The 13,506-nt window shown below is 35.6% G+C and overlaps 2 protein-coding genes across 2 annotated transcripts; both read left to right on the top strand.

The window, feature by feature from the left end:
• Nucleotides 1–2,034: 2,034 nt before the first annotated feature.
• LOC18596368 (putative phospholipid-transporting ATPase 4) lies at nucleotides 2,035–8,729 on the top strand. The gene is made up of 11 exons (XM_018122714.2): nucleotides 2,035–2,822; nucleotides 3,090–4,582; nucleotides 4,691–4,801; nucleotides 5,030–5,306; nucleotides 5,961–6,049; nucleotides 6,215–6,299; nucleotides 6,682–6,891; nucleotides 7,050–7,175; nucleotides 7,418–7,516; nucleotides 7,597–7,788; nucleotides 7,898–8,729. The coding sequence occupies exons 1-11, from the start codon at nucleotides 2,412–2,414 to the stop codon at nucleotides 8,558–8,560; spliced, it is 3,756 nt and encodes a 1,251-aa protein (XP_017978203.2). The 5' UTR covers nucleotides 2,035–2,411; the 3' UTR covers nucleotides 8,561–8,729.
• A 512-nt stretch (nucleotides 8,730–9,241) lies between these two features.
• LOC18596366 (uncharacterized) lies at nucleotides 9,242–13,303 on the top strand. The gene is made up of 4 exons (XM_007024792.3): nucleotides 9,242–9,474; nucleotides 9,565–9,667; nucleotides 11,231–11,414; nucleotides 12,875–13,303. Exons 1-4 carry the CDS (start codon nucleotides 9,391–9,393, stop codon nucleotides 12,957–12,959), a joined length of 456 nt encoding a protein of 151 aa, XP_007024854.3. The 5' UTR covers nucleotides 9,242–9,390; the 3' UTR covers nucleotides 12,960–13,303.
• The last annotated feature ends 203 nt before the right edge of the window (nucleotides 13,304–13,506 follow it).

Genomic DNA, 13,506 nt, shown 5'->3' with positions numbered 1-13,506 from the left:
TTACCTAAGAAGTCAGGTGATGACTTAAAAGCACATGATTTTTGTAGTTTGGGGTTGTTATTGTTTGATGTGTTCGATACTGGATTTATAACAAATTGTTCTTTTGCGGTATGACATTAATTACTGCTGATCAGGTAGTAGAAAATATAGATTTACTCTGCTATATATCTGATTTAAAGTTCCCAAAGGGACATTATGGTTGATGATTAATTTGGAAATGTTACCTCGATGCTGCTAGAACATCATTTGGTGCTAAATCTAGCAAGCAAAGATTACTTCCTTCAATAATCAATTGTTGCAACTCTTGCAATAAATAAATATCTGATGCTTAAAAGGGCATTTCCTAATAAAATCGCTTATGGAGAAGCTGTTTTGTGCGTTAGGTACAATTAATAGGATAAGATATTATTTCTGGGTCTTAATTACTATAACAAATTACAAATGCTTTGAGGGTATTAATTTATTGAGATTATTATTTTGGAAAATATATATCATCGTTTCACAATTATAATCAGTTAGTATAGAAGGTATTTGGTCGTATTTCCCATATTAATTTATTTTCTCTTACTTGAGAAGTCATTCGGCATGTCAATGACATCAATAACATGTTTCCAAAGAGCGCATGCCACCGTGGCCATCCGGCAACCCAAATGAGCTCCATAGGACCATAGCTCAAGGCCAAGAGCATCTACAAATTCGCAACTTAATTTCCTATTGCAGCGGCATTAGATGCTTAGATAGAAGCCGGCTTACCTAGCTGCAATTGCTCTGTCCAGATGTCCTTGTTTAGCTACCCATGCAATAAGTTAGAATCCGTCAATAAATTGATCATACATTTACGTTGGGACCAATTGTTTTGACTACTTATCGCCTTGCTGCCTTGTGTCTTCATCTATTTCCCATGGAGGTTTTAGTTGCATTGGTACTTAATATCATTTAATATATAACCGTTACACTCAAAGTCTGTTTACTCGTTTAATTAGTTGTTGAGGTTTTTAGCAATTCGGCAAGCTCTATGCAAAAGCTTCCCTTTTATCTTTTGTCTAGGCTCTCCGCAAAGCTCCTTGACAAGAGCGGCATTGAATGAACCTGGATATAATAAATACACATGAATTCAAAAGATTACCCTTTTCTACACTTGGACTGCTTCTCAATCCTATTCCCAACAAATCGGTCGTCTTCTCTTTGCCAGAAACAGTACATTTTTTTTTTGGTTTGAGATGTGGAAAAGTTAAACAATAGATCATTTCAAGTTTATGCAGCTGCTGAGGCCTATTAGGAATCTGTATTCTGTTTTGTTTTTCCTTTTTCTTTGGGGAGAGGTCAATGGGGTCTCAATATTCCTAGTTTTCAACTAAGGGGACGTAAATTTCTTCCATTATTCTGAAGCAACTCGAGTATTGTCCATGTGGCCACTGAGCCACAGTTTATGATAATTTCTTTGTCCACTTTGATTTGTACATTACTTAACAATGGAATTTTAAATTTTAAGGAATAATTCAACAGCTTTGGAGGATGCCCAGGGTAACATACAGATATTTTATGAATATAATAAAACACGGACGATTCTATGGAATTATTTGTCTTGAGGCCCAGAGGGTTGGTTGACATTCAAGAAAGAGAATGTAATAAGACATGAAATAGATCGTTTTATGAATGTAAAAACTCGAATCTAGAGGCACATCAGCACGATGGTTTAATTATGCTGTTCTTTTTTTGTAATGAGTAATCAGTGGACGGTAAGATGCTCTTGGACACCTTGAAGTTGACCAACTGGTTTTGGTTTGAAGAAAAAAAAAAGAGTAAAAAACCTTCCCAAGATTCAATTCTCGAATCTAGAGGCTATTCTAATTGATCCAGTAAAATCAAGTTGATTAGCTTCCTTGAACTTGCAGTTACCATGTGTTTCTGACCTTTTTGGGTATTTTGAAGTACACTGAAAGGTAAGATCGATTTGCATGTATGGCTCTCATGGAAGGCTGACATTTCTTAGGATCAGGGAGGAAAATGTTATTAATCCGTGACACGCGGCTAATTGAAGGCCCGCTAGATCTAGGAAAGTCCAAAGTTCAGCATTGGAAGTCTCTCTCTCTCTCTCAGAAAGTACAAAGACAGAATTACATAAAAATAAGAGCAGGGACGGTTAAGAAAAGACAGAACTTCGATGAATATTATTTAGTTGTCTGATGCTTGATTGTACATGCTAGATACATATCTACGATGACAATGGTTGGAATCTGTGGTTTCTTTGTTGAAGGGGCCAGGTCCGTCTGTGGGATGAGCAAAAAACATCACATGGTTGGGCACTAAGATCATGAATCAGTCAATATGATTTCCATTGCCTTTTCACTTAGTTGAGGAGGAAATGATAAACTGTTGAAGAGGGGAGTTGAACTTGGAAACTTGGTACGATGGCAGCCTCATCCAGGAGAAGGAAGGGGAAGGTTAGATGGAGCAAACTGTATACTTTTGCATGCTTGCGGCCATCAACATCCGAACCATCTTCCGCTCAAGAGCTAATCGGCCAGCCAGGATTTTCTCGGGTGGTTTTCTGCAACGAACCTCACCTGCACAAGAGAAAGCCTTTCAAGTACCCTCACAACTACATATCCACAACTAAATACAACGTTCTGACTTTCCTTCCAAGAGCACTTTTTGAGCAGTTCAGAAGAGTTGCCAATTTCTATTTTCTATTGGCAGCAGTTCTGTCGCTTCTTTCTCTGGCTCCTTTTTCACGAGCAAGTTTGATCGCTCCTTTGGTGTTTGTGGTGGGAATCAGCATGCTCAAAGAGGCAGTGGAAGATTGGCATAGATTTTTGCAGGTAACTTCAAGCTAAACATGTCACTTCTTTTAGGCCTATATTTGTTTCTATTCAACTCTCCTAATCTGTTGTTTCGTACTCTTCCAACATTTGAAGTTTTACATGATTTCTCCACTATGGATTTTTTTATTTATTTGAAATATTCTTTCATTTGATTTCTCTGGAAAATTATCTGGTCTGATAAGCTTCCTGAACAATTTTCTTTCATCGTCTATATCTGTCCTTGACAATTACATAGTTATCACGTTATTTGAAAACTGTTTGCAGGATTTGGACGTAAACAATCGAACTGTAAAGGCTCATGCGAGCAGTGGAGTATTTGTAGATAAGTTGTGGAAGGAACTTCGGGTAGGAGATGTTGTAAAGGTTAATAAAGATGAATATTTTCCAAGTGATCTTCTTTTAATATCTTCCAGCTATGAGGATGGTGTTTGTTATGTAGAGACCATGAACCTTGATGGAGAAACGAATCTGAAAATTAAAAGATGCTTAGAAGCCACTCTTTCTTTGAATGAGGATGAAGAATTCAGGAATTTCAAGGCCATTGTCCGATGTGAGGATCCGAATCCTAATCTTTACACCTTTGTGGGGAATTTAGAGTTTGAGAATAGATCATATCCCTTGTGCCCTTCCCAAGTGCTTTTAAGAGATTCAAAACTCCGAAACACTGATTACATTTATGGAGTGGTAATCTTTAGTGGACATGATACCAAGGCAGTTCGGAACTCCACAAGGTCACCATCTAAACGTAGCCGGATGGAGAGAATAATGGATCGCATTATCTACCTTCTTTTTTCAATTCTTCTGCTGCTTTCCTTGGTTTCCTCCATTGGATCTTTGCTGTTTTTGAGGCACCACATGGTTGATTGGTGGTACCTTCAGTTGCCAGATGACAATAAGGTCCATGACCTTGATGCCTCCAACCAGAAAAAAGATAATGATAAATTCTTCAATCCATCAAAGCCGGTAAAATCTGCTAGTTTACAGTTCATACGGGCCCTCATATTGTATGGCTACTTAATCCCCATTTCTTTGTATGTCTCCATTGAAGTTGTCAAAGTTTTACAAGCAATGCTTATTAATAAGGATATAGAAATGTATGATGAAGCAACACGCAAGTCAGTTCAAGCCCGGACTTCAAATTTAAATGAGGAACTTGGTCAGGTAGAAATGATACTGTCAGATAAAACTGGGACTTTGACATGTAATCAGATGGAGTTCAGGAAATGCTCAATTGCTGGAATTTCATATGGTGGTGATGTAACTGAAGTTGACCTTGCAGCATCAAAAAGAATGAATGTTGATTTTGAGGCAAGTCAGCTCAGTATTGATGAGTCTGATAGAATAAGCCAAAGCTATGAAGAATTTGAGTTCTCAGTATCCGATTTTAGTGCTAAGAAGGCTGTTCTCGGATGCCGAGAAGTTCTGGATAATACAAATAAAGGGAATTCAAGACTTTCCGAGGAGGAATCTGTTATCAAGGGTTTCAACTTTAGAGATGACAGGCTTTTGAACAAGAACTGGATACATGGATCCAATTCATCGGAAATTACAATGTTCTTTAGAGTTATGGCTTTGTGTCATACAGGCATACCTATTGAAGATGATAAAATCATTAAGCTAAGGTATGAAGCAGAGTCACCAGAAGAAGTAGCTTTTCTCGTTGCCTCGCAAGAGTTTGGGTTCCAATTTTTCAGAAGAACACAATCAGTGATGGTTCTTAAGGAGTTTGACCCCTCTTCTAGGATGGAGGTGGAAAGGTACCTTTTGTTTTTACAACATTTACTTTGCTTCTGAAATTTTCCTTATGCTTGAAGTAGTATCTTTCAAATTGTAATGCTTAAATACGATATCAACGTTATCTTCAGGGAGTACAAGCTACTTAATCTTTTGGAGTTCAGTAGTTCGCGAAAGAGGATGTCTGTGATAGTGAGCAACGAAGATGGTCAGATATTTCTACTTTGCAAAGGTGCAGACAGGTATATCTCTCAGTCCAGTTGAATTTCACAGTGCTACTCCAACAACAATTTTCCATGCCAAAGCAACTTTACATACAGAAGATAGTGACTAGCAATTAAGTTAATGACATTATCTTCTTTCTGTATCTTGTTGATTAGCTTTAATAATTGAATTTTCATAACTTAAGGATCAACTCAATTGAAATCAATGTCTCTTATCTCATATTTTTTGTATTGGTTGGATTTCAGCATAATCTTCGATAGACTAGCTGATAATGGTAGGACTTATGAGCAAGCAACAACTTCGCACCTTTCAAATTATGCAGAAGATGGTCTTCGCACTCTAGCATTCGCTTACAGGACAGTTGAGGCAGCTGAGTATGAATGTTGGAATACTATATTTACGCAAGCCAAAACCACAATTGGTCCTGAAAGAGAGGAATTACTAGAGAAAGCATCAGAAATGATAGAAAAGGACTTAATCTTATTGGGGGTTGTAGCTGTTGAAGACAAGTTGCAAAAAGGGGTTAGTTATCTCCCTCTTTTGTGAGCATCTCTATGTGTTTCTGCTTGTGTTGAAGAGAAGAGAATCTGGAGAAAGCATCTGACCTACTGAAAACTTGGTACTAGTTATATTTTGGGGTTGCAGCTATCCTCTATTGCGCATGTTCTCAAGCTTAAACCTAGTTAATTTTTGTAGATCACAGAAAAACTTCAGTAAAAAGGACGATTCAATTGGTCTAGTAAACAAGCCAGAAGGTGGTTTTCACCCATTAAGAGCAATTAAATTTGAAGAGACATTGAAATTATTTAAAACCTTTCCCCTAAATTGGTGGTTATTTGTTATTTAAATTCTTTAGTCATTTATAAACACAGCTTTGTTGACTGCTCAATCAGAAAATGCCACTAGAAGTGACAGGAACATTATGACTCCATTTATAATAAAAATTTGTTGGCTAATTCTGATTCTCCAGGATGTAAGCAAAATGAAAACTGTTATGATTCTAATTGTTGCGTGCGCTGTGAATTTCAATGGACCATCTGCAGCACTCTGCTTGTTGCTTTTGCCAGTTGATCTACCAGGAAGAGATTTCTTTGAGACTCAAAACTGCATTTTGTTTGCATAATTCAACATCAGTTCCCCGCAACTCACTGCTTGTTTCATTTACAAACATTCTAGGTTCCAGAGTGCATAGATAAACTTGCTCAAGCAGGGTTGAAAGTATGGCTGCTCACTGGTGACAAGAGGGAGACGGCAATAAATATAGGGTGAGGCTTATCAGAATTCCATATCTTTCTGCATTCTTTTGATTTAGAAAGAAAGAAAGTATCATATCAAATTGAAAATTAGTACTAATACTTCTTTGTTTGGTTTTTTTGCTTTGCCTTACTTAACTACATTGATTTGTTATTGCTTTTCCCCAATTTTGGCAGATTTGCTTGCAGCTTACTCCGTCAGGATATGAAACAATTCCATTTGAGTTTGAGCAGAGAAGCAGAGTCTAACAACCAAGTAAAGGTAAAAGTTAAACTTGAATAGGCATTATCTTATATCATATGCTTGCATGTGATCACCCTCCATATCAATTCTGAAAACAGAGAAAATAGCATAGACACTTTTGATCTTTGTCCAAACTTCAAAAATTTGCTTTTCAGTACCAGCTCTTTTTACCTTTCAATTGTAATCTCTCAAGCCATATGAAGCACTACTCAAATCTGATTTTTGGTTCTACTTTACACGTTCATAGGCACTAGGCATTTTATTCTAAAGAATGTTCATGGTATTATTAGAATGACATTTTGCTGAGGCTTCTTCAAAACGATATCTAATTAATGCATTATCTTGCGGAATTGGTAAAAGTTGGGGTTGGTAATAACATGACCTCTATCTAGCCTTGCAGGCTATGAAAATAGATATTTTGCACCAAATTGAAAGTTCTTACAAAGTCATGTGTCAAGAAAGAAACAAAGAGGCTCCATTTGCTTTGATTGTGGATGGAAAAGCTCTTGAAGTTGCTTTGAGAGGGGATGTGAAGGATCAGTTCTTACAATTGGCTGTTAATTGTGCTTCTGTCATATGCTGCCGAGTGTCCCCGAAACAGAAAGCTCTGGTATGGTTTGTCTTTGTTTGCTATTACTTTCTGAAAGCGATTTGTTTGAATAATATTTGAATTAGGAGCTAATTCAATATTCATCTTCAAATGATACGATTTTCATCAGTTACACTTTCTAATATTCTCTAATTAGAGCTTAAACCTGTCTATGACAGATCACTCGATTGGTAAAGGAATATACTGGCAGAACAACTCTTGCAATCGGAGATGGGGCAAATGATGTTGGCATGATTCAAGAAGCTGATATTGGAGTTGGGATCAGTGGTATGGAGGGAATGCAGGTAATGTTTCAGAATTCATTTTGATCAATATAGGCAAGGAATCTTTAGGCTTCAGCATTAATTTTAAGTTCCATTTTCAGTCATGAACTTTGGTTGGTGAACATAAAATCTGTAACAAGTTTTCCTCAAGAATAAAATATACTAGAAGGATATAAAGGATATATGGATGAAGCGCAATAAAGATGCAAAGATGCAGATCCTACTAGAGCTAAAAGTTCTTTTTCTTGGATTATCACTTACAGGCAGTCATGGCTAGTGACTTCTCACTACCTCAATTTCGATTCCTGGAGAGATTACTTATAGTTCATGGGCATTGGTGTTATCAGAGAATAGCAAAGATGGTAAATCTTTAGTTTCTATTAAATTTTAGTTAACGTGTATACATAACGTATTTGTTAATGTTTATGGCGACTTGTTATAGGTTCTGTACTTTGTCTACAAGAATGTTGCATTTGGCCTCACCCTATTCTACTATGAATTATACACAAGTTTCTCTGGGGAGGTCTTGTACAATGATTGGTATATGACAATGTTCAATGTGATGCTGACATCCTTGCCTGTCATAGCATTAGGAGTCCTGGAACAGGATGTTTCATCAGATGTATGCTTGCAGGTAAAGTATATAATTACCTCCACAAAAAGGTTGATCTCACAAACATCAATAGATTTTCTTAACTAAAAAAGCTTCTCTTAACACTTCTGTTTCTTCTGAAATGAAACAGTTTCCAGCCCTTTATCAGCAAGGGCCAAGGAATGTTCATTTCAGCTGGAGCCGCATCATTGGCTGGATATTGAATGGGGTGGTAACTTCTCTAGTCATATTCCTGGCAAACATTTACATCCTTTCTCCTAGTGCATTCCGACAAAATGGATATGTAGCAGATATCAATTCTCTTGGTGCCATAACATACACCTGCATAATCTGGACAGTCAATTGTCAAATTGCTCTAATCACAAGCCACTTCACTTGGATCCAACATCTCTCCATATGGGGCAGCATCTTGTTATGGTACATTTTCTTGATACTCTATGGTGCATTGCCTCCATATGTATCAGGGAACGCATTTCAGGTCTTCATTGAAGATATTGGACCAGCACCCTTGTATTGGATTGTTACCTTGCTCGTCGTCATTGTTTCTCTTCTTCCTTACTTCGCACACATTGTCATTCAAAGATCATTTTATCCCATGGACGATCATATCATCCAAGAAATGAAGTACTGCTTCAAGAAAGATATCGTCAGAAATAATCAAATGTGGTTAAGAGAGCAAAGAAACTCCCAGAGATCTACTCACATTGGTTTTTCAGCAAGAGTTGATGCAAAAGTCTTGTCGTTCAAAGAACAATTGCATCAAAAGAATTATCAATTTACAGATGATCTGTGACAAACAGCCCAACATATACATCAATGACCAGCAGTACCCTTTTCCTAATACTACTTTCCTTTTGCTTTTGCTTTTTATAGGAATGATATCAAACTTCCTCATTCTTTAATTCATTCAAGGATTTGAAAGTAAACTACCAAATTTTGTTTTCTCTGCAATGATCTTTGTCTCTGTCTTTTCCTTTATATTTCAGCCATTAATAGATAAATAAAAGAAACTAAACATATTCACATTACCTTTCTTCCAATACTATATATATATATATATATATATATATATATATATATGCATATCTGCTCAAAATCATATATAGAAGTTAAAGTTAAACAAATTGAAACATAAGGATTACTTTATACTATAATGAACAACATAAAATTACCAAAACATTCATAAAAATATTGTGTTACATTTGATTATTACTTTTGGCTATTTTTATACATTAATATATTCACTAAAAAAAGTGGGTTTTTCTTCTTAAGTCTTCACTTGTAATAAAAACAAAAAAAAAATAATCACGTTCAACTCAAAAATTTGCTAATAAATTATTAATATTACAAATGCTTTTGGGAGATCCAATTGAAACTTTAATGGGCTCAAAGCCCAATTTCATAATCCAGAATAACCTCTTTGTTAGGCCCAAACTATTAAGACCTGAAAAAACCTAAGCCGTCTTCTTCGATTCTCCTTTTGACTCTGCATAGGTTTTAAAAAGCTTCAACGAAAGGAAGAATACAGAAAAAGAAAAGAAAAACCTGTGCCGAACTTTTCCATTATACTCGTGCCATTGTCATTCTAAACACAAAAAAAATAAAATTTTTCGTTCCATTTATATGGGTGAGAAAGAAGAAGAAGTTTTAGGAAATAATAGCATTGAAGATGTCAGTTGGCTTTGTTCCCTTTCAGAATCCGAGCTTGTGAGTTTTCTTTTTCTCTTTCTCTTTGTTTAATGAAAATCTGTATGTAAATTGAGGATTAACCCAAATCAATCTGAACCCAATTTGCAGGATTTGTTGATTAGCTTAAAGATGCTAGCCATGAAACGTGCAAGGGTAATTGGGCATGTACAGCTAGCCAAGAATTTTGATTTGAAGATGCTTCGAGCCCTTGGTACTTTTTTTTACATTTGTTTCTTTTTCTGCTTCAAACTTGCCTTAATTTGATAATTTTCTTTGATGGGTTGTTTCTGCGTTTACGGTTCTTTTTTTTGTTATTTTTATAAGCTTGCGGTTCTTTTTAATGCTGTTTTGAGAATTTTGGATTTTTTATCATTGCATGTTGGGTTGTTTCATGTCTGTGCTTAGCTAATGCAACCATTATTGTGAAAAGATAGTGGCATTGGCTCCTTCATAGAGTCTTACTGGTTGCGACATTCAGCACTTTTTGGAGTGAAATTTAAGTTCTGTAGTTTGTCAATGCTTGTTATTTATTTTCTTTTTTGAATTGTTAATATCATTTTGGGACAATCAGATTACATCTTTTGGGGTCTGAACGTGAGCATTTTATCCATTTTTTTTTCATCATGCTGCCACCCCTTTTTGTGTTTTCAGAAAAAAATTTTCAAATACAATCAGAGTATCCTTTGTATTAGTAGACGGAGCTGATATATAGGAGCTTAAACACAATTGTTTGTTGAGATGTTAATTATGTTTTTGTTCACCAGCTACTAACAAGATAAACGATCGACAAAAGTTTCACCTTCTCTGCTAATCATGTATTTAGCATTTTTATTTAACACTATTGATAATCTTCTTTTGCGCTCATGTGCTCGATGTTTAAAGGAAAACTGCAGTGGTTAACTAAGTGATACTGTATTGGCGTGTAGACTAGACCTGCTTTTTCTATCAATTCTTCTTAAGAAGCCATTTTGATCCAAGAATAACTGTTCATAGTGGTGATTGAGGTCTTGTAACAGTACATTGACTGTCTTTTGTTAGGATTCTTTAAATTGCATCCTTTTATTATAGAGGTGTAAACTAAGTTAATATATGGAACTCCTTGCAGAAAAAAGTAAGTTATTGTATTCTACGGTATGTATTATTTATGTTACTGTCTGTCCTTTAGGTGAATTCAATTATACATCCCTGCAGTTGGTTGCTTCATTGAAGCCTTGAATGATATCAATTTATTTTGCCAAAACATCTCCACCTGAGTAGTGTCTCATATGATCTTGTGTTTGACTTGTTGGGGACTCGCACAATCCAAGTGCGATCACATTTTAGAATTTCAGAAGATCTATATGCCCTAAATCTTTTTCTGTTTACTCACATGAGATTCATAAGCTAGGAATAGTTTAGGCACTGATTATGGAGCAGCAATCTTGTTTTTTATTTAAACTTCACATTGGGGATTTAAGTTGAACCAACATTTGGAGATGCTTTGTAAAAGCTTTTTTTTTTTTTAATCTTTATTTTGGCTTTATTTGCTAGGCGATTTTGGATGGCATATCATAGTGCTTTTGGTGAGAATGTAGTAGGTTTTAATCCTAGACCCTTGTATATTTACCACTTTTGCATCTCTGTTCTCTGGGCTCTTGCAATATTTCAGTTTCTCTGTTCTCTGTTATGAATCTAGCCTCTGGATTTTGCTTGTTATTCCACTATATGTATAGTTGATTTTGATCCTTAAATTTCGAAATTTTTTCGCTGACCAGTTCTTCTGAACTTTTTTCAGGATTCATTTTGATGGAATATCTCAAAGAAAAGGTTAAGGACTCATCAATTGTTTCTGGTGTGGCTGAGTCTGCTGCATTTATTGATAGTTCCAATTTATTAAAATCTAAGCTTGATGATATGATGAGCATTGAAGAGCTAAAGGAAGGTATTGCGATTAAGACAAGAAAGGAATTTTGCAAAAGGTATGTTTAAGATTCTCCTTTTGAATTTAGTTTTAAATTTTCTCATTAAGAGTGCATCTAAGATTTTTGTACCAATAGTCAGCATCTTCTTCACTATGGTAATTAGCTGTTAGGTTTATGATGAAGTATAAATTAGTTTTGTTTTAATGTTACCTAGAAATCTGAGAAGGATATTGCAGAAGTCACAATCAAAATAATGTTAGGTTTCATTTGATAAGCAGGAAAAATAGCTTCCGGAAGCCATTTTCCGCATTTTGTGATGTTTGTATGTCAAAAATTGACATGGTCAACCAGAATCGGATTTCTGGTCAACAGCAAAAAGGCCCAAAATTAAGGAAATTGTCTTCAATTTTTTTAGAACGAAAGACAATATCCAAGAGCCAAAGGTTCTTTGCCTTTGCACCTAAACCCCCAACCTTCTTTACCCAAAGCCAGCAAACACCCACACCACGTCCTTTCGCTTCGCCTTTCTCCTTCCTTCCCATCTTCTGATCTCCCTTTCATTCTCCCTTGTTTGCTTCTCTTCCTCCGTCAAGTGCCCTTCCACTTGTTGCTCTCTCAAAAGGCTATTTCTCACATTACTCGTCTCCCTCACCATTGCTTCCTGCACCATCACTGTTAGGCTTACCAGTGACGGTTTTGCAATACCAGTAGGTCACCATGTTCCTTCATCTCTTTGCTCTAAAGCAGCCCTCCAGATCCCTAAATCTCCTTCATTTCAACCTTTTTTCTTTAATAAAAAAAAATCTTAGAGCACAATCACATAAACTACCAAGAGGAGCATCATTTTTTAATTGGATTTACGCTGATTTGGGTGATGGGTATATATTGAGATTTTATGATTTACTGCAACCGAAATTTGAGTTCAAATTGAGTAATTTTTTGTATGATTTCTTTTGACTGGAAGATGGAAATGGTGATGTAAATAGGAGAAGATTTTCTACTGTTTTTTTTTTAAAGAATTTATATACTGTAAATCTGCTGGTGCTTAAGATTGTGATTGGTGATTTAGAAAATGTTTGGCTGTTAGTTATGTGCTTACAATAGTAGCACTGGACAGTGATGATAAAAGTTTTCTGGCAAATGCCGGACACAAGAAAATACTTGTTGGAAAATGCTTTCATACTGAAAATAATTTTGTTTTAGAAATCCATTTTGGTTTTTCAAAGGGAGCCTTAGTTAACATGAACCCTAAGTTACAACCAAAAGATGATGGAGATTGTAATATGGAACTTTGATAGAATGTGGAAAGCTGTCCCAAACAAGGAATTAGTTTAATATTTGTCTTCAATACCGAAGAAGTTCAGTTTTGTGAATACATGAACGAGTCTCATGTTTATTTTGTCTTGTAATAATTTGGTGCCTTTGGAATGCGCTGGGCTTAAGTCTCATGATCAGTTTTTTAGTTCTCTGAATTTTTTTTTTTTTTGGTTTGTGTTGGCTCATATTCTTGTACAAAGACCACGTGAGAAGGATGCGGCAAATAGAAGTAGTAAAAGACCTAGATCATCATCAGATCTGAAAGAAGAAACTGAAAGCTGCTAGTCAAAGATCAGGACATCTGATCTCATCAAAGTTGAAGAAACAAAGCATGTCATAACTGATGAGGTTGATGATCAAGAGATGGTCGCATTCTTCTCAAAATTCCTTGTTGGCTACGCTGTGTCAATTTTTTGCAGTCATTTCTTTTATTTTCCCAAAAGTTTATAATCTACAAAATAATATTGTATATTTTTCAGCCGATGTTCATCGATTATATAGCAGAGTTTCATGGGAAAGGAGCTTAGTTTAAGAAAGGGGATTTTGAAGTTTGATCATGTAATTTGCTAAATGCTGTGGAGTATGGACGAGGGTGAGCATCTATATATAAATCCGCTTCTTTTTGGGTCCGCTTGAGATCTTGAATTATTTGGATTGGGATTTGGAATCCAAATCCATTGTTTGGTGAAGTCCAAATCTAGAATTTGGAAATTACGTGTTTAAAATCTTGAATTTCAAATCCAATAAGCATCCAAACATTGAATTTCGACTTTTAAGAATTTTAAATAATCAAAATATTTTAAAAATAAAAATCTAAATCCAAATTAAAATT

Source organism: Theobroma cacao, chromosome 6 (assembly GCF_053813885.1).
Source record: "Theobroma cacao isolate CCN51 chromosome 6, ASM5381388v1, whole genome shotgun sequence".
NCBI lineage: Eukaryota > Viridiplantae > Streptophyta > Magnoliopsida > Malvales > Malvaceae > Theobroma > Theobroma cacao.
Note: the sequence above shows the minus strand (reverse complement) of the source record. Positions and strands in the feature narration are given on the sequence as shown.